At 65.6% G+C, this 26054-nt stretch overlaps 1 protein-coding gene across 2 annotated transcripts in view; it reads right to left on the minus strand.

Annotated features, from left to right (window-relative positions):
- The window catches only part of FAM19A5 (family with sequence similarity 19 member A5, C-C motif chemokine like), a 156922-nt gene that overhangs the window by 68707 nt on the left and 62161 nt on the right, over positions 1-26054 (minus strand). The window contains exon 1 of one of the 2 annotated variants that reach the window (XM_021091360.1): positions 22381-22682. The exons of the other annotated variant lie outside the window; for it this stretch is intronic. Coding sequence (XP_020947019.1) covers positions 22381-22471 — 91 coding nt within the window. The 5' untranslated portion in view covers positions 22472-22682. Of the gene's footprint in view, positions 1-22380; positions 22683-26054 lie in introns of those variants that run through there. 2 annotated transcript variants of the gene reach the window in all.

Consider the following 26054-nt stretch of genomic DNA (forward strand, 5'->3'; position numbering starts at 1 on the left):
GCACATCAGAGGGAGAAGCCTGACAAGACTCCTGAGCCAAGGAACCCGCCATCAGTGGCCCAGGGGTCGGTCACGTTGAAGGCACGAGCCTGATGTGGTGGGACAAGGCTGTCACCTGCCTCCCCCCAGACCCACAGCCCCAGTCTAAGCACAAGGAAAACCCCAGACCGGACCTAACAGAGGCCCTTTGACAAAACACCTGACCGACGCCCCGAACCACAAGGTTGTCTGCAACAAGGGGCGTCTGAGGCGCTGTGAGCCGAGAGGAGCCCAAGGAGACAGGGCGTCTGGGACGTGGGATTCTGGACAAAAAGGATGGCGGGTAAAAACTATGGAAGGAGGGGACCGGGGGAGAGGAGAGGTGGAGCCCAGGGGAGCCACCTCCTCCAGGAAGCCCCTCATGACTGCACCCTCCCCAAACATCCACGGCCCGGCGCCGGGACACATAATCACGCCCTCCCGGCCCAAACTTAGGTCACGTTTCCTGAGCGCTTCTCCTCCAGACCTTGGCCTTGGCCTGCTGAGCCCAGTGTGGGCAAAGAATCCTGATGAGCCGGTGTCTCTGGAATCCCCCCACCCCAGCACCCAACTGGGTTCCGCCCACTCCCTCCCACTCTCACAGCGAGGGAGCTGCATTCACGCGCCCGCTACCATCACCTGCAAGGTCAAGGGGCAGGAGGGGGCCTTCTCCTCTGGCAGGTGCAGCTGCGGGACCTGGCCTCGGGCGTCCCAGGGCCGCTGTCCCTGCACGAGCAGCTACCCGCCGCCTGAGTCCCCCACCTCCCAGCACAGCAAGACGGGGGCTCTCAGAATCTCCTGGCAACCACAAGGACACAGCCTGGTTTCAAGGCGCCTCCCTCGCGAGGCCACAGAGCTCCCTGAGGTTGTGGGGACCCTGCTTCTGGGGCATTCCTGGGGTACTTTACTGAAATCCGCCCACGAGGGAGGAGAAGGATGCACGCTGGGGGGGCTGCGCTGCAAGGGCTCCTTTTGGAAAAGTCGGGTCTGGAAAGCCTGGACCTGGCCTCCCGCCTGCCCTGCCCAACTCCTTCCCAGGAAGAAAACATGGAAACGAGGCGCCCAGCAACCTCCGGAGAGCCTCGGACACTTGCAGATGCAGCCCTGCTCTGGGGGGAGGACTCCCAAACCCGGCTCCTTGCAAGAGACCCCCCCAGGCTCTGGCGATTGGAGGAGCTCGGCCTCCCCCAACCCACCTTTGGAGTCGGGGTCTCCAGGGCGGCCCAGCCTGCCCCATAAAGATGAACGGCTCCGAGAACACAGGGCTGGGCTTGCTTCTTGCTGCGCATGGGGCTCTTGGCACCTGTCACAGCTGGACCCCCGACCCTGCACCCCCCGGGCCCCCCAGGGAGCCCATCTTCCTGGTTTGCACCCCAGCCTGCCTTCCACCTGCTCCTGTGGCCAGATCCGCACCCTCTGCAGTCCCTCCCCAAGTGTGTGGCCCCCACAGCCCACCCCAGGCAGGACCGACAGGCTGGCCCATGAGCTCCTGCCCGACCACGTCTGCTTGCGGCTGTTGGCCCAGATCAGGCCCCCACCGTGCGGATGGACGGACGGAAGGATGGGTGGGTGGATGGACGGATGGATGCATGGATGGATGGACAGGAGGAGGGAGGGAGGGAGGGGGGAGCAGCTGACCGTGAGATGCTCTGAGGGTTGGGCCACCCTGTCCCGGGCCCTGGGGCTGGAGTGAAACGTGCCACAAACAGATGCTGGAGAAATAACCTCGCAGACCAGAGCCGCCCTCAGCAGTGAGGGAGGGGGGCTGGGGGGACGGAGGCCTGGGGTCCAGTGTCCTGCAGGCAGCCGGGTGAGGACACGACGGGAAGGGCTGAGAACCCCACCAACCAGCGACGGCCTCCGTGACTCGTGTTTGGGGACTGAGTTAAGCCGTCCCCTGCAAAAAGCAGCAGAGCCACGTCGGGCGCCGAGGAGGCGGTCACAGCAGAACTAACTGCTTACCGGACGCCTCCTGGTTTCATGAGCATCAGGGAAGTCCAACCCCAAGCCGGGCCATCTCAGGACAATGAAGGCAAAGACGTGAATGCATTTACACCAGCGCGGAGGGGACTCAGAACCTTCTGAGCATGGGCGCCAGGCTCCTGGGGGGCGTGGGGCTGAGTCCTCGGTCACGGGGCCAAATCCAGCCTCCGACGCTTGGTGGAGGCGAAGGACGAGAGAGGAGGACAGGTCGAGGGCACGGGCAGCGCGGTCGGTCGGAGACGCGCGGGGAAGCCTCTCTGCTCCCGCCCCGCCACCCGCCGCCCTGCCCGGAACCCTCTCACGTTCCTTCCTTTCCTACTGGATTGACGCCTGTGGCTCTGTGCCCACAAACACCCAGGCTGGGGTGCCCGTGGGTCTTGGGTGCGGGCAGCTCAGAGTCTGGGGACATGGGCTTGGGACCCAGGAGGCAAAAGCTCCCCTGGCAGTGCGTGGCCAGGCTGGCTGCCAAGCCTGCGTCCTGCCCTGATGTCCCCACGTGGGGGGCCGCTGGGGGCCACCCATCCCCGCCATCAGTCCCAAATGGTAACGTGAGGGTCTGCCTGGGGTCACCAGCTTCTCCGACGGGGTCTCAGCAGCCTGGGGTCTGAGGTGCCCTCCACCCCTGGGTGCTCCTGTCCAGAAACCGTGGGAGACACGCCACTCCAATGAAGAATTCAGGCCCCGGGTGCCGGCCAGGGCTGGAGCCGGGAGGGGACAGGGACCAGCGTGTCCCGGCTCAGGCCGAGTGAGGACACAGGAGGGAGGCAGTCATTTTCCTGCAAAGCCACGTTCTCACCTCTCCTGTGACAGCTCCTCTGCCAGAGCCTCTGCAAAGAGCCGCCGAGCAGCCCAGTCGGGCAAGTCCAGGCCCAGCGCCCTCCCAGGACAGGCACAAAGGAGCTCTGGGCAAGGCAGCCAGGATGCCCGCCTGGCCGACCAGGGCTCTGGGTGCCCAGAGGCCTCGCAGCCCACTCCACGCTGCCCCACGCCCGAGCAGCCTGACTGCCCACGATGAATGCCAAGCCGGCTGATGGACCACCCGGCCCTGGGCAGAGCTGTCGGGGTGTCTTTAGGAGCAAGGAAAGCGCGAGCTTGCCCCAGTAAAGGATTTACGGGGTCTCTCACTCCGCTGCACGGACGGCCCTTTCTAAGGCAACTGGCGCCACAAAGTAAACATGAAGACGTGACGACGGAAGGCTGACCCAAGCCCTGCACGTGTGGACACAGCCTGCCCGCAAAGCGCCCTCAGGCCTGGGAAGACGGCTCTGTGCCCGGAGGCCGCAGAGGAAGCCCACTCCCGCTCTGAGCCCCTTGTCAGAACGCCACCCGCCGCCAAGTCCGTTTCCACGTGGCCAGAGGTTAGGCGCACAGTCCAGGCTCCGTGGGTTTGAGTCTGGGCTCTGCCTCAGTTCCTCCGCCTGAGAAACGGGCATCAACAGCACCCGGGGGGCGGGGGCGGGCGCTCTCGACAGGTGTGCCAAGGGCGGCCCCAGGCAGTGCGGCTGCCACCTCCCTGCTCGAGTCTGGGGGCGCAGAGGTCAAGGGCGTGGGCAGCGGGGGTCGGGTCGGGTGGGGCTGCGGTCGGGGTCGTGCCCCTGACGGTTCCCAGCTTCCAGGGCTCCTGGGCCCCGTCCTCACTTAACTCCGGCCTCTGCCCACATCGTCACCCCTGCTTTCTCTGACCTTCCTGCCTCCCCATGAAAGACCCTGCGATGCCAGTGAGAACCCACCCACTCGAGGACTAGGGGTAACTCCCTGTGGCAAGGCCCTTGGCTTAACCACACCTGCAAAGCCCTTCATCAGGTTCGGGATCGGGGCGCGGACATCTTTGGGGCGTGCGTCACTCAGGGGACTGGGCATTCTGCCCCCCGCCTCCCGAGGGAGCCCAGGAATGAAGCTCCCAGAGGGATCAGGGCGCGGGAGGGAGGGGGTACGCGTGTGTGTTTCCTGCAGCCCCCGGACCAAGGGCAGCACAGACAGCAGGAAGGCCTGGGCCTTGGGCAGGGCCCCTGGGGCAAGACGGGTTTAACTGGTCACACCTCCGCGACTCACCTGCAGGCACCTGCCCCCGTGCCTGTGCCCTCGGACCCCGGCTCAGAGCTCCCAGGGCCTGGCCCGGACCCGCATGGGTGCCGCCTCCCTCCGGACGCCATCGGGGGCTGCTCTGCGCAGAGAGGCGCCCAAGGAAGGAGGGGTCTTGGCCCCACGTCCGGGAGGGAGCGGGTACGCGTGTGTGTGCACGTGTGCCCTCGCAAGGCTGCACTCCCGTGTCAGAGGCAGGATCCGCACTTTGTCATCTGCCCACAGACTGAGAGCGTGGCCGCCCTCGCAGGTCGCCCCCGGGCCGTTGCCCCGACGCCCTCGTCAAACCGACGTCCCTCCACGCACAGAATTCCCCGACGCCACTTTCGCATTCCTGGCGGCGGGTTTATAATCTTCCAGTAACTGCACCTGACGTCCTGCCCGTGCCGGGGTCACTCACGCGTCACGATGAGTCGCCTCCTCCCAGGGCAGGTGCTCACACCCCCGAGGACGGCCTGCAGGACCCTTTCAAGGTCTTTTCTGCTGGACGGTGGGGTGCGCGGCGCTGCTCTGCCAGGGGGCCCCCCTCAAGTTCACTGCTCCCCGGGGCTACCCGCCCCAGCAGACCTCCAGTGCCCACCTGGTTGCTGGTTGGCAGTGAGGCCCTCCTGACGTCCAGCAGGCGCTCGGCCTCAGCCTCACTGACCCATCTGGTCCTCTGCGCCTCGGCACCTGCATGAAGCCACCTCCACCAGGAAGCCCTCAGCCCAGCCCCCAGCCCGGATCGGCTCTGTGCTGCTGACACCTGTGTTCCTGCCTCAACGACCCGGGGAAGCAGATGTGCAAACCTCCGCCTCCTGGGAGGGAGGATGTCCATGGAGGCGCCCCTGCCATTGATCTAGGATTCAACCCAGTCTGAGAACAACACGGCAGGCTCTGGCTGGACAAACCGCGCTTCTATTGGATGGAGAGAAGTGACCACAGCAGCGGCGTGGGGCTGCTCAGGGAGCCTGGACCTGCACCTGCCGGACCCTGCCGTCACCCAAGGGTGGGGGGACCGGGCCAGGCGCCTGTGCTCACCAAGGGGGCCTTGAGGACGTGGGAGCCTGACACCACCTCAGCCGGCACCTCGACCTTCAGTCCCGGGTGGGGGCTGCTGGATGGGGACACAGCCCCTCCTCTGGGTCCCAAGCTTGGATCCATGCCCTGCCCCCACCCCGGGGCACAGGGATTGCATCAGTCAAGCTGGATAGAACCTGGGTCCTGTCTGCCTGGGGACATGCCACCAGCAGGGACCTCGGGTGCCTTGGGCCCCGGGGACGCCTGGGCCATCACAGCCAGGGCTCCACACACAAGCTGGGTGTCGGCCCACAGTGCTAAGTGGTCGCAGTGCCCCCCATGTGCCTGTGTCTGCTCAGGCGCCCAGTAAGAGACAGGGTGGGGGCGGAGGTGACACTCCCCTTGGGGACTCGACGGCCCCTCCCAGAGAGCAGAGGCCACAGCTAAGGTGCTTTTAATGATGCATTTTTGCACAAAAAAGTATACACGATTTTTATATAAAAAGAGAAGAAAAAAACAAATTTCGCAGATAATCGCACCCCCCGGGAAGCCCCCAGGTGAGACCCCCAGCACACGCACCCCGCGGCCACAGGCCTCCGTCTCTCACAGAAATACCTGTGTTTATAACACGGTCTCCGGGGCAACCCGGGAGCATCGTGCTACAGCGCGAACCTGCTTCTTTCAGTATGAAGGGTCATGGATGGGCCCTCCCCCGTGGCTTTGGAGATGCCAGGAGATCCTCTCCCTCTGTCCCCAGACAGGCTCCCCGACTCTCCACACAGCACCCCAGACCCCAGGAGAGCCTCCCGCCCCACGTCCCAGGACAAAGCCCTGAGGCGGGAAGTGCCGGCACGAGCACCCTGCAGAGCTGACGCCCATGTGTCCCAGGAGGCCAAGCCGGGCTCAGCAGTGACGCTGCAAACGGCAACCTGGGGCGGCCCGGCCGTGACCCAGCGGGACCAGAGCGCCGAGGCCGCCCAGGCCTGACCCGGTGCCAGCCGGCCAGATCACAGGGCGCCCCCGCCTCCCGTATGCAGAGCCCATCGTTCTTTGGAGGAAGGCTGCCCGCCACACTGCCTGGGGCTGTGAAGCCAGACCCCGTGCCACGCAGGACTCAGGGCTCCCCGGGCCTGACTTCATGGGCACTTCTGGCCCCTGATGAGCACTGCCCACCCCGCCGTGGGTGTGACCAGGACAGCCAGGCCCGATTCCGACCCCTAGGCTGTCAGGGCTCCGGACGCCAGCTGCATCTCCTGGAACCTCCTACACGACGGGTGCCGTCCCCTCTGCCCCCTCCGCCCCCACCCCCGCCCCTGAACGTAACCTCCTGCGATGGCTCATTTCTGTTGACCTGGCTGGGCCACCACGCGCAGACTCCCGGTCAGACGGGACCTTCGGCGGCTCCGTGAGAGTTTCGGGGGATGAGCATTCGAGCCAGTGGAGGACCAGGCAGGGGAGTGCCCATCGAGTGGGCCTCATCGCAGCAGCTGAAGGCCTGAGCAGAGCAGAGGAAACCCCCCGGCCCCGCGGGCTCTGTCTCCAGATGCCTTCGGACCCCAGGGCAGCACCGGCTCCTCCCTGGGGCCCCAGCCGGCCGGCCTCCCCCAGGGGATTCGGGTTTACATGGCTCCTCGGTCACAGGAGCGAATTCCTTAAAGGACGTCTCTGCGGCTCTCTGGATGCGCCCAGCTCTGCTCCTGGGGAGCCCCGCTGGCACCCACAGGGCTGGAGGGTGGGCCCCCTGGCAGGGCGTGGTCCGTGGTGGGGGGTGGGATGCTGGGGTCCAGGGCTGAATACGCTGCCTGCCGGGCGGTGGGGAGCAGAGGCTCGCTGGCCGGGGAGGGCGGTGGACGGGACCCCGGGACACGGCAGGAGGTGGGAGAAGCTCAGGGTAGGGAAGGGCTGGGTCTGCTTCCTGCCTTGCAGGGGGACGAAGTGACGTGAGCGCCGCTTTTCAGTTAAGAAAAAAACAAAAGATCGTAAAATAAAATGCTGGAATATCAGCTGTACTCTGTCCTGTGTCACAGAAACCATACCACGGGACAATGGAGACCCAAGCTGCTTACCGAGGAGGGGTGGCCCATCATCCCTCCCGTCCCCACCCCAGAGGACCCCAGGATGTGCTCTGGCCACTGCCAGGCACCTGGTCACCATCGTGGTGGCTTTCTGGGGTCACCTGCCTGCAGTCACGTCAGAGCCAAGGCTGCAGCAGGACCCCAGCCAGTAAACCATCGGGAACCACAGCTTCTCCAGCGACGGGGGGGCCCAGGCTGTGGGCTGGAGGGCTCGCGGGAGGGGTCGGACCAAGAGGACGGCAGACGACGGGCACAGGGGAACCCGGCCAGGGTGACAGCCAGTGGTGGCTGCAGGTCACCAACCACCTGTCAGGGCCACGGGAGGTGCACCGGCCAAAGGAACCCCGGGGGGGGACTGCGGACTTTGGCTAAGAGTCACGCGAGGACGCTGGCTCTTCCCCCGCGACGGCCACTCCCCGTGCGAGGTGAGTCACGGGCCGCCGGGGCAGGAGGCGTGCGTGGACGTGCCAGAGTGTGCACCCCAGTCCCCTCCAGCCCCCAGTGGGCCCTTGGACAACGCGGAGCAATCGGCTTTTAAATGACCACATAACTACCCGCTTCTCACCCTTGGACACAGTGGAGGATGCGCCTTAATCCTTGCGGTGGTAAAACACACATGCACACAGCCCACCTTCCACCGTTTAAAGTGCCCAGCTCGGGGGCCTTTGGCACAGTCGCACTGTCATGCCACCGTCCCCACCGCCTGTCTCCAGAGTCTTGTCTTCTTCCCAAACCGGGACTCGGTCCCCCTGAAACACACACCCCCTGAGCCCCTGGCCCCATCATCTACTTCCTTCTCTGTGGATCTGACGGCGGCGGGCTCATCACATAAGGGGGCGTGTCCAGGGCTTGTCCTTGCGAGTCTGGCTTATTTCACCGAGGGGCACGGCCCCCCGGCTGCCCGAGCTGTGCCGGGGCAGGAATTCTCCTCCTCGTTCAGGCTGCTACGAGCCCCTCGTACGCAGACACCTGGCTTAACCAGCCATCTGCGAAGTCACACCGCCTCTAAAAGGAGCCCGCAGGGCTGCTGTCCCCGTCCCTGGCGTGTCCCAGTGCCCACCTGGCCCTCGGTGACCAGACAGAACGGCTCACCTGGGCCTCGGCAGCCGTGTCGCCTCATCTCCTCCGAAACAACTTTATCTCAACAACTCCAGGAAAAAAAAAAAAAAAAAAAAAAACCTTTTAAATTAGATTAAAAAAATCTCCTGGCGCACGACCAAAATATCTACAGATTAGAGAACGTAAAATCCCTCCCGCTCAGCCCCTTGTAAAGCACGAATGCAGGCTCTGCTTTCAAGATACATTTCAAAAGCTGCAACGAGCTCTCTTCACACAAGTTAAGATTTCGACCGTAATACCACCAATCCCCCTGGAATCGCGCGTAAGAGGAGCCGAGCGGGAGATAACGAGGGTCCTGCAGGAACCGCGCCGAGCATCGCATTATCATATTTAATGATTTCTAGCATCATCTTGCCGCTTAATAAGGCTCCACGACACCGTGGAGGAGAGGTTTTGATGCCCTGGGCTCGGAGCGCCGCTGTCGCTGGAGATGGTCTCTGGTCTAAAAGGATCAGCGTCTAGGATGCGCGGGGCCCGGGGATGCTGATGAACCTGCCCCCGGGGCACAGGGCGCGCGGGCGCTCGCGCGGGTGCCGAGCCCCCTCCCCCGTGTCACCGCCCGCCCGTGACACGCTGCCATGGTCCCTGCGCCCCGTGGGCCTGCACTTGGCTCTGCGGTTCTGGTTCCCCTGCCCGAGGGGCTGTCATTCCCGAGGTCCTGAGAACAAAACGCATCCGCTTCTCCAGCTGCTTCTGTGCGGCTCAGCGGGCTTCGTTCCCGGCACCTGCCCGCCCGCCGGGCTGATGCGCTCCATCCTGAGGCCTCCACCCCGGGGTCACAGGGACACGGGGCTTGGGGGCACCCGGGTGGGACCCGCGAGTCCTCCGAGTCGGAGGCAGGCTCCTCTCAAGACCCCCCGGTCGGTGGGGGCGGGAGACGCAGGCGGAGCTGCAGGGACGCCCAGGGCCCACCTCCGAGGGACGCCCAGGGCCCACCTCCAAGTGACCCCAGGCCCACCGCTCACAGGTCCTGGGGAGACAATTCCAGACTCACTGGTCTGCGCTTTGTCCACCCAGGGCTGATGGGGACAGCTCACCTGGAGCCTCCCAGGGTGGCCGAGGGGACGCTCTTGGGCCGGGGTCCAAGGGCTCCTCCGAGCAGAGCACAGACTCGCCCAGGAGGGGACACGGCCGCGGCCAGCCAAGAGGCCACCTGCCTGGCCATCTACGGCGCCGTCCGCCACCTAAAGACACCAGCTGCACCTGGCTCACGTCAGCAGCAGGGACGCAAGAGAAAGCTTCTGGGCGCCCAGAGACGACGGTGGACTTCGGGCGGGAGGGGCATCCCAGGGCTGCCAGGAGCCCACGTCCCAGGCACCAGCTTGTACTCAGACAGAGAGGTCCCCACAAGGCCCCTCGGGTGCCCCCACCCATCTCAGCGCCCTCTCAAGGGGGTCCGGCCAGAGGCCCCCCATCTCCCGGGCAACCTGCAGCTCCAAGCCTGGCAGGATCCCGGCCGTACCCAAGGCTGGGACGGCTCCGCTGGCACCCCCTCCCCCTGATGTCCCCGTGTCGTCCCTGAGTCCCCACAGCCACAGCATCACCCCCTGGATGGAGAGAGTACGGCCTCCTGGGCCTGGGGGGTCTGTGGCCCCGCACAGGCACTGGGGAGACCCCTCTGCTCCCTGGTCTTTGTCATCGGCAGCCTTCGAGGACACCAGGCCTCTTTAAAGGAGGACCTGAGTGGACAGGAAGCATCAAAAACAGCTAAAAAGAAGCCCGGTGTGGACGAAGGGCTCCCGAGACGAGGCCTCAGTTCTCTTCCCTGCCCTCCCCCCCCAGAACCTCGGGGGCCCTTGACCATCAAAACACAGTGGGAACGCCCCACTCTACAGCCTGGGAAGTGGGGGCCGGGGGGCACGAGGCCTGGGCCCGGCTGACCATGAGGCTGCACGGTGCCTTGTGGTCAGACTCCAGGCCAGAGGGTGCCCCGTCCTAGAGGCAAAACAGGGTGGGGGCGGCAGCGGAATAAACCGTGTAGTTTGGGGCCAGTGCTCCCACATGGTCAGTTGGGAACCCCACCTGTCCTGTGGGGGATGGCCACCTAAAAGCTTCTGGCCACACTCACGTTCCCCACCGGAAAATTCACGTCCCTGACACCTGCCAGCGTCATGCCCTGAGACCCACCCAGCTCTGGGCAAGCCCCTCCCCGGCCTGGGCCTCAGTTTCCCGTCTGTACAGTAAAGTGACCAGTCATGCCAGATGCTCTGCAGGCACCTGTGTGTCCAGCATCTGGGGTGATTGGTTCTGAGGCTCCCTGGACACACCCCCAAACCCGCCAGTGACGTGAGTGGGGCCCAGGCTGGCCTGTGCAAAGAAGCCACTCAGGGAAATTCTGCAGGTGACCCTGGGCATGGGAGCGACTCTGCCAATACGTGCCCGGGTCCACGGGGACACCTCCCTCCCGTGGCTGCAGGGGAGGCCATCGTCCTATCACCTGCCCCCATCAGCAAGCTCTGGAAGCCTCGGATAAGTATTCCAGGGAATTCTGTCTACACGGGAGCCCCCCCCCTACACCCGGGGCCGAGCCCCAGCCTTTCAGCCCCCGAAGCGCATCAACAGAAGACGGGGGACCGGGAGACAAAGGCAACAGCCCAGAGACCAGCAGAGAACACCAGGGGCCCCCTGCCCCTCTGCCAGCTCTGTGCCCAGAGTCCCCAGCCCAGGTCAGTGGAGGGGGAGGCAGACACCCCCAAACAGGGCACCTGCTTCATAACCGCCACCGGTCTCGGCACAGGACACAAGTCCTCCCGGTCACAGACCTGGAAGAGGAGAGTCCAGCCTAGACCGAGAGGCACGGGCTCCCAGGCCTGTCCCCGGGGAGGGGACTGGTCAGTGACTAATGGGACAGGACCAATAGGACAGGACTGCTGGTCCCTGCAAGGATGTCGGCTCAGAACCTGTGTATGCAGCTCAGGAACCAAGTGCACCAGGACACTGACCCTGCGACCTCCAGGGAACAGTGCCACCTCCCAGGGAGCCCCCACCATGTGGCCAGGTGGACACGAGCCTATTCCTGGCCCTCTGCTCGGTGCCACAGCCCTGGGCACTGCTCCAGCAGCTCAAGGGCGCTACAGGCCATGCGTCTCGGCCATGTTCCCGTGTGTCTCTTTTGAGACAGGGGGTGACAGAGCCTGGCTGTTGGGTCAGAGAGAGATGCCTGGGGGACCCGTCCCCACCCACAGCTCCGGCAAGCCCCCCGCTCTTTGGGGTGGCCTCGCCCTTCTCACCTCTGACCTCCGGGGAACGTCAAGTGTCCAGCACCCGGGGAGACAGGGCCGCACCTTACAGCACAGGCCTGGGGGTGGCCACACCCGCCAAAGGCACGGGGAGGCCCCGGCCCAGCCCTCCCCTCTGCCCAGCATGGCAGGACCCGCCGGGCAGCCACTCTGGGTCTGTCCCCAGCCCTCTGACCTCACCACCAGGGCACACTCGTGTCCTCTCACCTGGACCTCACTGTGGTCACTTCTTGTGTCCCCGTGCTGTCCCCACACCAGCAGGAGGCCTCTCTCCCCACTGCAGCCAGAAGCTCCCCATGGCGGGGCCAGCACCTGACGCATCACGAGCTGCCCTCCGGGTGGGTGGGCAGGTCAGATGCCCTCCAAGGACAGGATGGGCAGCCTAAGGGGAGCCTGGGGGCCTCTCTCCTGCTCCCTACGCCTCTGGCTCTCACCGTGTTTTCTGCCCAAGGGGAGCCCCCTTCCCTTCTAGAAGATTCCTCAGAGACAGCACCGTCTCTTTCCTGCTCTCACCCTCGGCAGCCGTGGGACGGTCCCTCCACACCCAGCACCCTGCATTTTGCTCTCAGCGCCGAGTCACACACTTAATGAGAAAAAAGAAATATGCGCGATTCAACCTACGTGCGTCAACGCGTTAGTGGAATCAGGAATAAAGAGAATAAACATTACAAACACATTTTTAATAACACGCCGGGTAACTGCTAAGTTGGCAACGGCCTCTTCCAACTGGAATCAAACGCGCCTCGGGGGAGGCCAGGCACGAATGCCAAAGTGGTTTTCACCATTTTCGTTTAAAAAAAGAAAGAAAGGGCAAAAAAAAATAATTTTCACACAGCCACATGCACGAACAGAGGCAGCATCCTGGGCCTGGGTCGTCAGCTCGGCCCACAGACGGCAGGTCCCAGGGCGGGCGGGACCTGGGGTCTCCCCGGGGTTCCCTTCCATCGAGGAGGTACGGGGGTCAGGAGGGCAGCCCTACCGACAGCCCTGGCCCCCAGCCCCCAAGAGAACCCCAAACACAGAAGACCCAGACCCCGAGGGGCAGGCGCTTGTGGCTCTAGGATGGCAGGGCGCCACCCTCTGGCCTGGTGATGGTGTCAGCGCCCCGGCTCAGGGGCACAGCCCCACCACCCCGACGGGCTGAGCTGAACAGTGGGCCCCAAAGATGCGTCTGCCTGGAAGCTCCGCACGGGGCCCTGCGTGGAGCAAGCGTCCTTGGGGACACAGGCGAGGACCTTGGTGAGACCATCTGGATCTGGTGGCCCTGAGCTCAAGGACCCGGGTCCGGGACAAGAGAGGCCGGATCTGAGACGCGAGCAGCAGAGGCTGGAGCCACACAAGGGCCACAAGCCCGCGGAAGTCAGGCCAGCCGGGCGCCACCAGGAACGGGACGGAGGCCTGGAAGGACGAGGTCCGGCTCCAGAAGGAACCCACCCTGCAACGCTTCGGCCAGGACGTCTGGCCCCGAGGAGGAGGGGACAGTAAATGACTCTTGCTCAAGCCCGTCCCCTCGGGGCCCCCGTCGGGGCCTTGTGTGACGGCAGCCACGGGGGCCAGCTGTGCGCCCTCCATCCCAGCGTCACGACGGAGTCCACCTCCCGCAGCCGAGCGGGGCCGCGCCATCCTCAGCCGGCCTGGACACCGAGGAAGTGACCGCTCCTCCCAGAGGGCAGGCCAGCAATGACCCCCACAGGCCACAGAACTCTCTGGAGCTCCCGCTGCCCGCGCCGTCTCAGACCCACAGCCACCAGCCCCCAGCGCCCTGCTCCGTGGCTCAGCCTGTGTCGGGCCCGGCACTCAGCAGGTGCTCCACGAATGTGCGTCCCAGCAGCTCAGTGCCTCGCCTGCCCACACGGGGCGTCCCGGAGGCCAGGGAGGAGCGCTCCATCTCTGGTCACGGAAAGCCAGCGCCACGGCCATAAATAGAAGGTAACCATAAAAATAAACACAGGACCATTAAAATGAAAAATGCCCACCCCAGCCCGCATAAAGCCATCTCGTCTGCTCAGCGTACGTGCCCTTGCTTCGGGAAGCACTGATTTACGGAGGGAGGCGGGATAGACTTTCCCCGCCGCCAGGGGAAGCAGCTTCTGCCTCCAGCTGACACCCAAAGGCATCCCTTCCATGGGTGCAGACGTCCACACAGCAAACCAGGTCTCTGCCTGAACGCTGGCAGAGCAGGGCAGGGCTCCCTCCGCCACGGCGACTCCCCTCCGCACGACTGCTGTAAAAACGCTGCAAACCACAGACATTCATTCTCCGGCACCTGGAGGCCAGAGGTCCCAGCTCAAGGTGCGTGTGTGGTGGGGGGCTCACTCTGGAGGCGCTGGGGGAGGGTCCTGCCACCCTCTTTCAGACTCTGGAGGCTGCGGGCATCCCTTGGCTCGTGACCGCATCCTTCGGCTCGGCTCCATCTTCGCGAGGCCTCTCCTTGCGTCTCTCCCGAGAACACGCGCCCCCCCGGGGGTGAGGTGGGGTCCTCATCCAGGACCCCCACCCGCAAAGACGCTTCTTCCAAATCTGGCCACAACCACAGGTGTTGGGGGGACCCATCCTTAGGGGGCCGCCACTTGGCCCCTCAGCTGTGCATTTCTCAGAGGGCCCACCCTGTGGCTTCTGCTCTCCGAGTCACATACACGGTCCCGCCGGAGTCGCCAGCTCCCCCAGGACACAGCCGGTGCCTGGCCTGCGGCAGGCGTACAATGCACGTCTAGCAAAGTTGTCACCCAGGCAACCGGCCCTGGGAGCTGCTGCGTGGGCTTCTCCTGGGGAAGGAGGGTTCGCGGACCCGGCCGTGTGCGTCTGCAGAGCAGTCACTCGTCAGCTCTGGGCTCCTCTCTCGGCAAAGCGAGTCACAGGGCCTGCCCGGCGCCTCTGTGATCCAGAAGAAAGGGAACCGCCTTCTCCAGGCAGAAGGTGACTTTGAAGAGAGTGCGTTTTATTTATTTTTATTTTTATTTTTTGTCTTTTTGCCATTTCTTGGGCCGCTCCCTGGCACACGGAGGTTCCCAGGCTAGGAGTCGAATTGGAGCTGTAGCCGCCGGCCTACACCACAGCCACAGTCACACAGGATCTGAGCCGCGTCTGTGACCTACACCACAGCTCCCGGCAATGCCGGATCCTTAACCCACTGAGCAGGCCAGGGATCAAACCTGCAACCTCATGGTTCCTAGTCGGATCGTTAACCACTGCGCCATGACGGGAACTCCGAAAAGAGTGTGTTTTAGAGACCACACGATCTCCTCCAGAGACCTGTGTTCCTGGATGGAGCCTTCTCGGGGGCGGGGGGGGGCCACACTCGCCCAAGCCTGGAGCTTCCAGAACCAGCCCCCTGCCGGAGCTAGGCGGAGGGGGGCCAAGGCAGGACCCCGCTGTCACACCAGGAGACCACGGCCCAGAGCCAGCTGCTGGCACCCAGAGGTCACAGCTCCATCCCCGAGGTCCCATCCCAAGTCCAACGCAGGGTGGGGAACACTGGGCCAAGGTCACCACTGAGGATGGGGTTCACCCTGCCCGAGACCTCGAATCACCCCCAAGCCCAGAAGCCTGTGTCCTTGGGGCCCTCAGGGCCACGAGCTGGTGGCCCGAGTCTCCAGGGCCGCCCTCAGGGCGACCGGGCCAGACCTTCCTAGGCCCCAGCCATCCCTCCGGAGTCTGCAGAGTTCAGGGAAGTGAGGGCCATGCCGGCCTCGCTCCCCCAAAGCCTGCCCGAGGCGCCACCCAAGCGCCCTGGGTCACAGCTGCCCCTGAGGCGGCGAGCATGGGGTGTGAAACTATCCAGGCCCCCCCGGTCCCCAACCACTGAGACCGTCACAGCCTGGATGCCAAAGTCCATATCACACCTGCAGGATATTCACCTGACAGATGAGGCTCCACCTTGGAAGGAGACCCAGACGCAAAGCTAAAAGGGGCCTGCACGCGCCCCTGGGAGGGGGGAGGGCAAGAGATAAGCACAGGCCTGGAGTGGGCGGTGGCCGGGAACGCGTCGCCCACCCCCACGAGTGGGCTGGGAGGACTGCCAGCTGCCCCGCCCCGCCTGGCCAGCCACGGGACTCCGTCCACGCTGCCCCCTCAGGTCTCCAGGGACCGAGCCTGTGACCTGCTTTCTCCAAAGACGAGCGGATGTCAGTGCCAAAAAGGAACCTGGAAGTGGCCTGGGTGACACCCCCCAACTCTCCAGGGGGCTGCAGGGGCTGAGCAAGGGGCTGGCTATAACGTGCTGTTTGGACAAAGGGGTCGCCCAAGTCTCTGAAGGGCCGTCTGAAAATCACGTCACCCAGCTGAGCCTGGCAGGGTGCACGCTGAGCAGCCTCTGAGAAACCACACGACAGGGCCACCAAGCCCAGGGCCCAGCTTCCGTCCTTGGCTGTTCAGGCCCCACAGGCAGCCAGCAGCAGAACTCCCCACAGGCCGTGTGGACTGCAGGAAGGGGGGATCCAGTGAAGCCGGGCTTTTCCAGGGGAGCCCACCCTCCTCTCCACCTGCGAACGTGCACTGATCTCTCTCCAGGGAGGTGGCCCCCACTCCAGGCTTCAGGCCCTCAGCCCTTCGGGCACCCTGCCCCGGGAGGAAGGGGCGGGCCCTTCTCGCCACCCAGGTCACAGGGGGCAGGGGGACAGCAGCGGCCAAGAGCAATCCCTCCACCGCCACCCCTCTGCCCTCCCAGCCAGATGGCATCTCAGCCCAGCGCCAGCCCATCTTCCCGCCTCTCTGCACCTGCCCCCCTGGGTGCACCCAGAGAGCAGGGTGTCAGCCAAGCCCCAGGGGGAAGCTCCAAACAACCCGGACGCCCCCGGCCCCCGGGTTCTCAGGACCCAGGCCTGCTTCCGTCTCTCTCCTGGGCCACCTCACGCAGGAGCACAGCCCAGTCCCTTGGGCTGGTGGGTCCCAGAGTGGACCTGGGAAGCTGGGCTTGTCCTCTGCCCCTTCAGCTGTCCTGTGCTCCCCTCTCCCTTGGGGAAGCCCCTCTCTGCACAGACAGTTCTGGAGAGCCTGTCAACCCGCTCACCAGGGCGCAGGTTGGGTCAGAGTGCTCGGGAAGGGGGGGCGGACACCCAGGACAGCATCCGGGTATTGCTGGTGGCTGCCGCCCAGGCCTCCCAGCTGGAAAAGGGACCTCAGAGGGGCAGGGGTGGGTGGACCCAGGCCGTGGCTTGAGCACCTGGAGAGGCTCCATCCAAGGGGACCGGCTAACGGCCTCTCCAGCGAAGTGAGTGCAGGCTGGGTAGCTGCCCCTTGCGCCCTGGACTCCCCCGCCCCCGCCAAGTGCCACCCGGTCTGTCTGATGTGACCAGGCATCGCCAGCCCACACGTGTTGGCCTCTCAAGCGGGACATGACGGAAACAGTCCCAGCCAGCAGCTGGCGAGGGGCTGGAGGCCCCTCTGTCCGTCTCATGACCACCCTAAGCATCTACGATTCTTTCTATCCCGCCGAGGAGGAGACCGGGGTCCTGGTGGCCTGATGTCACAATGCCACCCACCTTCCCGACCCCAAAGGCCGCTCGCACAAGCACGGGTGAGCCACAGGCCAGGCACTGGGCCGGCAAGGCGGGTATCGGATCATGAGGGGAGGGGCTGGGTGGCTTCCGGGCCGCCGTCCGCCTCCAGAACCAAGCAGAGACAAAGCAACAGTGAGCCTGTCACCAGCCCTTGTCCACTCGACCTCTGTGACCAGAGCTTGTGCTTCAACCTTGCTGGGCCCTGCTTGGGAGAAACAGCACAGCAGGTGGCCCCCGGTGTGCGGGGGGTGTCTGGACACGCCGGCCCCAGGGCGTAGGGGCAGGGGCCCAGAGCAGACGTGGCGGCCTCGCCCTCTGCGCCCCTCCTCCAGGCGGGGAAGCTGCACCGTGTGTGTGTGTGTGTGTGTGTGTGTGTGTGTGTGTACAGGCACACCTTGAGTGCATGTCCGTGAGCACGCGTGTTCACACGTGTGTACTGCATGCCTGTTGCCTATGTGTGCACAGAGAACAGGGCATCAATGTGAGAAAAAGTCTCAAGAGAGCAGGCTGTCACCACCACAGCAGGACAGTGACTTCAAGAGTCACGAACACGCGTCTAAAAGGAGCCCTGCGTCCACTCATCAAACACACACGCGTGCACAGCAGCACGTGCTGTGTACACGCAGATGCATAATTACATGACTCGGTCGCACGCTCCAGTCACGTCACGTGTGGAAGCTCACACATGTGTACTGACAGGTCAACGCAGAGAAGGGGCTGCCTCTCTGTCCCCTCCTCGGGCACCGTCCCACAGGCCCCTGTCCCCTGACCAGGAGGCCGTGTTCGCAGTCAAGTTCACATGCAGTTCACACACTCCCCACACCTAGAGACGTCTCGATTACACACAGGAGTGTCAGCCAGCTTGCCTGGATCCACGTGCGCACGCACATGCAAAGGGAACAGACGTGAGGGGTGTTCACTGCCCCGGAGGCACCGTGACCCCGCCTCGGCCAGGCCCCGGCGGCCTCTCCGGGGAGGGGACCTGGCGCCCTGCGCACGGCAGCATCCCCAGGACGGGCAGAACCCGTGACGGCAGAACCAGGAGCGAGGGGCTCGCTCGGCCCCTGCAGGGCCGTCCAACCCGCTGCCAGGGATGGAGCAAGACAGGCTGCGAGCTTCCAGGGGCGCAGCTGGGGCAGCGGGCCAAGGGGTGGCCCTCCTGTGTGTGCAGGCGTGTGCCCGGGCCCTCAAGGGTGTGACACCGGCGGGGCAAGGCCTCGGGAGCCCGTCACCTCTGAGGAGTCACCTCCCTTGCCTGTCACTTCCTGCTTTGCCGCGTGCAGCTGCCAGACGCCCGGCGACGAGGTTCCCGACACGGGTGGTGCAGGTTTATTCAGACCCCTCGTCACGGAAAGGACAGTGAAAGATGACAGAGGAGCCGGGCTACGGTCTGCGTCTTCTGTACGCCCCCCCTGGGGGCAGCAGGTCACACTCCCCTGGCCTCTAGATAAGCGGGGGGAGGGGAGGCAGCCTGGTCCCTCCACGCGCGGCCCGCAGACCCACGGAGAAGTGCGGCCCACGGGGAGGGCGGGCTGGGTGGAAGCATTTGGAACCAGGGCTCCGGAAATTTTCACGGAGGCCCCAAGCTTTTGTCCCCAGGGCTCCTCTGCCATCGCAGCCTCTGAGAACAATCGGGGTGTAGCCTGGGCCCCGGGAACAGCTCCCGTCCTCAGAAGCTTGACTTGGGGTCCACAGCCCCTCCTGACCCATGGTGGGCCGCCCGTCTGTGCCCTGTGTGATAACTGGGTCATTTTTGAGCCACCAAACATTTCTGATGGACTCCTAGGTGCCAGCAACTGTGCTTTGTGAGTCCCGAGACCCCTGCCCACTTTCTAAAGGAAACCCATAGTCAGAACAGACGCAGTGACGCCCGGGAGCTCCTTGTCTCGGAGCAACGACGGCCATGGGTGACCAGCCCGCAGGGCCACGGTCACTGAGAGAAGACTAGCGCAGGACTTTCCAGGGTTAAGCGTGCTCCTGCCTGGCCGCGGGGTCGCAGAGCAAAGCTCCACTTGCAGAACGAGGAGCCACTGACTAAATGAGCGCAGGGCCCCGATGACGCCATCAGCAGCCGGCCCCAGAGCCGCGGTCCACGCAGGAGGCAGCGGATGCTCAGAAAGGGCGTCTGCAGTCTCAGCCGGGTCTTCGCAAGGGCGGCCAGACACACACGCTCCTCTCCCAGATCGGATGCCCCACGGGACCCCGCAGAGCCTCCCCACGCACGCCCCTGCCGGCAAGAGTCCACAGGGGCTGGCACGCCTCAGACGCACACCTCCCGGAAAAGGCCTGGGTTCTCCCTGGGATCCAGCAAGGGGAGCCACCCCCAGGGCTGCTGGGCCTGCCCGGCCTCCGTCAGGCCCCGAAGCTCCCAAACCCACCGCCCAGGAGGCCCGGCCGGCCGGCCGTCAGCGCTCCCACCTCCCGGCTCAACGTTGCCGTCCCTGTGCTTGTTAGTTACATCAGCCTCGACGTGCAAACGTTCGTCGGTGCCCTGCCGTGATCTGCGTGGTGACTGAAAGGCTGGGAGAGAAATAGCTTAAAGTCTTTGGCAGAGAGAGGCGGAAAATATTTTTCTAATTCCGGCCATGTCCTCAAGGCCACGTTCTGAGACCAAGCGTACTTGGGGGCATAAAAGAAAGGGCTCCCTCTGCCTCCTGGCCCCAGAGGGGGAGCTCGGGGGGCTCCTAGCCTGGGTCAAGGGGCTCTGCCCTGGTGAAGAGGCTGTATTTGAAATCAGACCCCCGCACCCCAGAGTTCACAAACACAAGGCTGCATCCAGAAGCTTCCAGAGGAGGGTCGGTGTGTCCAGAGGGCCGGGCGGGAGGAGCTGCCCAGGTCCCGGAGGGCCTGCACCGCACGTCCTGGCCGTGCCCGTGGCCGGGGGCTTGCTCCCAGGCCTGATGTGCAGGCGGGACCCGCCCTCACAAAGACCGGCCTGGGCGAGGCTGCAATTAGGGACGACAATCCGCCTCTCTCGCTCACTGCCCCATTCATCTTCGCAAACACTGGGAGACAGACTGGCCAGAGCGGGACGGATTAGCCACGGGGTGACCCGTACCTCCGCACAAAAGATGGAGTGTGCAAAAACGGCTCCCTCTGTCCCCTCTTCTTCACCGCTGAAAAAACCAGATGCATGGAAATGGCTGTTTAAACAGCTCTTTGCCACACTCATCCGCAGACAACAAGTCACAATTGTCCAGCCGCCCGCCCCGCTCGCTCCCTCCCGCTGGCCAGCGCGCCGCTGGAAGGAAGTGGCCTGGAGCCTGCCTGCGGCCCCCAGCCGGGAACAGCCCGCGTGTCCCCTGCACCCAGGGTGGGCCTGCCACCCTCCCAGCGCCTGCCCTGGGCTCCCCACCCCAAACGGCCGAAAGGGGCAGCTCGGAGAGAACGGGGCATTGCCCCAGTCCCGACTCTTCAGAGGGACAGAGCCAGGGTGCTCCATGCCCAGGAAGCGAGTCCATGCCAGGGAGATAAGCAGGACATCCAGGAACCCCAGAGGCTGTGCAGGCAGCACGCAGACTTCCCCGAGGGTCTTCGGAGCGTGTGCCTGCTCCCCCGGCCCACCTGCCCAGCCCCATGCCGTCTTCTAGAACGCTGACGCGTCTCTGTCCACTGCAGGGTAAAGGCCGAGGTTTCTGTGCACGGCTCCCGAACACACATCCACAGAAGACAGTACGCTCCCGGAGCAGGGCTGCTCCCTAAAACACTGACCTGCCCCGCACCCCGAGTCTTTGAATCCAAGGGGCAGAAACTCTCTTCTCTTGACCGAGACACACGTCTGGACCTCAAGACGCAGGGCCTCAGGGGATCGAGTGGAGGGAACGGTGGAGCCTCAGGCTCGCGGAGGTCCCCTCTCTTCCTAAGGCAGCCTTAAAAGCACGAGAAGGTCCCTCCTCAAGAAAATCCCCGCACAGCCAGGCCCTTCCGACCAAAGAAGCTGCGAAACTTTGGCAGGAGCCTCTTTTTCCAAACGAATCCCCGAAAGGTCAGTGGGAGAGAGGCATGAGGGACTGGGCCCAAAGACGGCCCAGCCCTGCGGGGACCCCTGCCACCTGCAGGGTCCCCGGGGAGAGGGCACAGCCGAGATCGGCCCTTGGGTCGGGGGGGCTTGCCAGCCCCGGGCAGGGGACCACGACCCCAGCAGAACCACCGGCAGGGCAGCGAGGGGCTCGTGGAGGGCCGGCCTTCGGCTCAGCAGGGTCGCGTCAGGCCCGCGAGGGGTGGGGGCGGGCCTGCAGCACCCCCCGGGACAGTGTCCTCTCCCTTCAGGGACTGAACCCAAAATCAGGAGAGGGACATGGACAGGTGACGGCTGGAGCTGGCCTCCCACACCTACCTACTAACCCGGGAAGCCAGAGGCAGCTCATTAATTAGGCAGGGAAGCAGCTGAAGGTTGCACACCCCGCCTTTGTGAGAGCCCAGAGCTAATGAGGAACTGGCCGCAGCACCGCCACGCCAGCTCCCCGCTCAGCTTGTGTTCCCTGCTGGGCACAGGAGCACCAGGCAGTGCTGGGGGGCGAGGGACCGGGGGGTGAGGGCACAGCCAGCCACCCGCAGTGGGTGCAACCCTGGGCTGCGAGTGCCTAGGTCGGCTGTTCCACAAGGGCCAGCCAGGCTGAGCCTCCGGCGCACCAGGGTAGCCCTCCAGGAGAGGCGGGCCAGGCCGCTGGGCTAGGAAGTTTCTGGGTGTGCCCAGGGTGCTGGGGTACCCACCCACCATACCAGCTCCGGCACTCCTGCCCGGGTCTGGCTGCCGGCCTCCCGGTGCCCCAGACTCCCCCCACTGCCAGGGTCTGACCATCAACTTGCCCGACTCAACCAAGTCTCCCAGAAGAGCCTCGAGGATGGAGAGCCCGCGCTCAAGCAGGCACTGGGCCGACAAGGGGGCCGGGCCAGGCGCTCTAGCTGTCAAGTCCCTGCTCCGGGAGCCCGCGGGTCTTGGACTCGCCCGGAAGGCTGCGTGCAGAGCCGGGCGCAGGAGAATAGGCCTCACCCTGGGCAACCGCTGCCCGGTACCGAGCCCGGGCCGCCAGCGTGGAGCGCGGGTGCCATCTACCGAGGGCCCGAGGAGAGCGAGCGGGCGCCGCTGCCAAAGAGCCCTGCGGGGCAGGGGACGGCACAGCCGCCCGGGCTCGGGCCGGGGGCTCGGCGGTGCGAGGGGCACCGAGGCCGCCGCGCCAAACCCCTGCCGCACCCGCGCTGCGCGCCGCCCCGGACCCCCGATGTGCGCGCGGCAGCGGGCTCCGCGGCGGGAAGGGTCCGCGCCGGCCGCCGGGCCCCGCAGTGGCGCTGGGCGAGCGGGGCCGAGCGCGGCGGCGGTGGCGGCGGCGGAACGTGCTGGAAGCCGGGCGCGCGGGGGACAATTACCTTCTTTCAGGAACTGCGCGTGGATCACCAAGACGAGGAAGCAGCAGAGCGCGGCCCCCGCGAGTGCCCAGAGCGCCTTCAGGAGCTGCATCGCGGAGTGCCCACTCGGCCGACGCCCCCCAAGTCGAGCAGCGGAGGTCCAGGCGCCGCATCAGCGCCCCGCCGGGTGCAGCCGCCGAGGCCGCCCGCTCGCGCCCTCCATCCGCGCCAACGCCGCGCTCCGCCGCGACTGGAGGCGCCGCTCCGGGAGCCGGGCTGTGTCTTTTTGGGCAGGGGGAGGGGAGCGGGCGGGGGCGCGGGGAGGGGGCGGGTGGGGCGGGGAGGTTAGCGCCGAGGCTCGGGCCGCGGCGGCCGCCGCTCCGGCCGCTCGGCCACCATCGCGGGCTGCGGGGCGCCGGGGGCTCGGGCGCAGGGGGGCGGCCGCCGCGGCCCCATGAATCAGCCCCGCCGCCGCCGCCGCCCCCGGACCCGCGCCGCGGGCAGGGCCCGGACGGCGGGCCGCGGATTGCGCAACGGCCCGGCCGCTGGCCGCTGGTCGCCTCCCGCCGCTGCCCGGCGTCGCCTTCCTCGCTGCCGCCGCCGCCGCCGCCGCGCTCGCTCCGGCCCGGGGCTCAGGGGGCCGCGCCGCCGCCGCCGCCGCCGCGGAGAACCGGGCGCGGGGCCGGGGCTGCGCGCCCGGCGCGGGGCCGCCGCACCATCGCCGCCGCCGGGGCCCGCGCGGCCGGGCCCAGCCCGCCGGGAGCGAACTTGCGCGGCCCGGTCGCGCCCGGACGGTGCCGGCCTCCGCGCTCCCGGAGCCCGCGCCTCCGCCGCGGCGGCCGGACGAGGCTGAGCCGGCCCTCCTGCGGGCCGCCCTCCCGGCAGGTGCTGCTGGGGCCGAGGCCGGTGGCGGAGGAGGCGGCAGGGGCGGCCGCGCCGACAGGTGGGGCCGGCGACAATGCGCGCCTCGCCCGCGGGACGCCGCGGCTCCGGCCGTGGCGCGCGCCCGCTGCCCGCTCGGCTCGCCCTTCTGGGGAGGCGGCGGGAGGGGCGGCGCGGCGCTCGGACTCCGGCCCGCGCCCGCCGCCGTCTGCACTCCGCCCGGCCCGCCGAGCCGCCGATGCGCACTGGGCCGCGCAGGGGCCCCGGGGGACCCCCGCCGCCCTGCAGCGCCCCCGCCTGGCGCGCCGGCGGGTCAGGCGAGGCCGGTCCAGCCGAAAACCGCGGGTCGGGCTCCACCTAGGTGCGCAGGGGCCTCACTGCAGAGGCGGCCGCGGCGGCGGCCGGAGCGGGGCTGCTGGGCCTCCTGTGCGCCCAGCACCCCACCCCCACCGGGCCCCAAAGCGCCCCCCGGAGGGAGGGACCCGGCCCAGGCGTCCACGGCCAAGGACTGACCCGCAGCGGGTTCTGAAAAGCGGCACCTCTCTCCGGAAACACACTCACTCCACACCCCGGCCCAGGTCTGTGCCATCCTACAGGCCATCGGCGCACCCGAGCGCGTGGGCGCACACGCTCTGCCCGCCACCGGATGCCGCGGCCTGGCACTTTCCCGTCCCAGCCTCCTCTCTCCTCCGGGAAGGGCCAGTATTTGTTTCCAGCCCATTGTCCTCACCCTCCCTAAGCACCAGAGCTGGGCCATCTGTATCCTGCTCACAGTCCCCTCGGAGGCCAGCATCTAGGCCTCAAGGCCTTTGTCCTGAACTGCATTTCAAATTCAGTTCCGGATGCCCAGCAGAGAGCTTTGGCTGCGGGTAAGGGCGGGGTGGGCGGAGGACAAGCAGGAGAGGCCCCCCTAGAGGGTCCTGGTGAGTGTCAGGCCTGGAGAGCCGGCCCGGCGCTGCCCAGGAAAGCTGCCTCCTTCCTGCACAGACACTGACCTGCCGGGAACAAGGCCCATCCTGGGAGGACTTCTAGAGGGCAGACAGGTCAAGGCCCTCCATGCACACCTGGGGAAACGGAGGCCCTCGGAGGCTGGACACTGGCACCAAGTCATCCGGGACCAGCACCAAGCCTGCGGTTGCCTGCCTGGCCCCGTCAGTGCTGTGCCAGCCCGGGTGGTGAGACGACCACCGGAGCAGCCGTCCTGCACTCTGGCCGCATCGCTCCCAGGACGCCTTCCTGGGGATTGTCCCCAAGACAAGAACGCGCTGTCTGAGCTTCAGCTGGAGAAGTGGCCACAGGAGCCTAGGGCCCAGCAGCTCAGGCCCGGCCTTGCAGAGCTGGGGGGGGGGGGTGTTCTCCCCTCACACAGCCCCATTTCTAGTAACAGCCTCAGTATATCCCAGGCCTTCGCCCCCAAGCACTTTCCAGCAAAGCCCCACCTGCAGCAGCCTCTGGGGAGCCTGACCTCCGCCAAGGTCATTGGCGTTCAGTCATCACCTGGAGCAGAGCCTTCCGCCTCCGAAGGCTTAGGCGCCGCCTGGTGCTTGTTACACCCGCACACCGGGGACCCCAGAGCGACAGGAAATAAGGCCTGTCTCTGACCCCCAATCAACTGCCCACAGTTTGCAATCTTGAAAATCGGACATATTTTAAATCCCCCAGGAGAACTTGTACTAACTAACCCTCCAGAGGCTTCTTCTGTAGAGAAGATGAAGAGAAGAAAGTCTGCAAGGAGGGACACCGTGTAAATTTATTTTCAACGGCAGCAGGCGGGCCCGAGCCCCTCATCCAGCTCCAGACGTACTATGAGGAAATGCAGGTGGTTCGGGTGACAACTGAGGGTCCCCGCAGCAGGTGCACACAAGAGCGGGCTAGCAGTGCACACCACGGAGGCCTGCGGTGCCGCCGGGAAGTGAGTTCTAGATGCCAGAGTGGGCATCACACTCCTCGGGGGGCAGTGATGATCTGATGGGAGAGTGCTTTAAAAAATAAGACTGCACTGGCTGGGCTCCCGTCGTGGCGCAGTGGTTCACGAATCTGACTAGGAACCCTGAGGTTGCGGGTTCGATCCCTGGCCTTGCTCAGTGGGCTAAGGATCCAGCGTTGCCGTGAGCTGTGGTGTAGGTCGAAGACGCGGCTTGGATCTGGCGTTGCTGTGGCTCTGGCATGGGCCGGCGACAACAGCTCCAATTGGACCCCTAGCCTGGGAACCTCCACATGCCACAGGAGCAGCCCTAGAAAAGGCAAAAAGACACACGCACACACACACACACACACACACACACACACACACACACACCAAAAAATACATTAAAAAACCCCACAGTGGTGTTGGGAGTCAGCTCAAGGACAATTTGCAGGCCAGGAAGGGTGGGGAGTGCTGGGCCATCTGCTGGAGATGCTGGAAGGAGGACCCGGTCTTCCCAGCCACCACCCGTGACCCCAAGGGAGCATGCAGTGTCTCCAAGGGGCACCGGCCAGGGGCTCACAGGCTGGCACTCGTGGACAGAGGTGCGGTCAGGCAAGTTTAGCTCAAGCCACGGCTGGAAGAACGCTGTCCAAAGAGAGTCGAGTCTTGCCTGGGGAGGGGAGGGTGCCTAGAGAGCAGGGGTTTAGGAGCAGGTGGGGGACACGGGCATTCCACTTAGTGGGTCCCCAACTGAAATGTGACATTCCCTCCAGTTGGGCACGGAGCCAGTCAACACATGAGTTTCGGTGCAGCTGTGACTTTTGTCACTAAGAGACATTGCAGGAATCTTCCCATCACATGACAGCTCTTTCAGACACCCTAAAACATCAGCCTTAATGAAGTT

Source organism: Sus scrofa, chromosome 5 (genome assembly GCF_000003025.6).
Source record: "Sus scrofa isolate TJ Tabasco breed Duroc chromosome 5, Sscrofa11.1, whole genome shotgun sequence".
NCBI classification, from domain to species: domain Eukaryota; kingdom Metazoa; phylum Chordata; class Mammalia; order Artiodactyla; family Suidae; genus Sus; species Sus scrofa.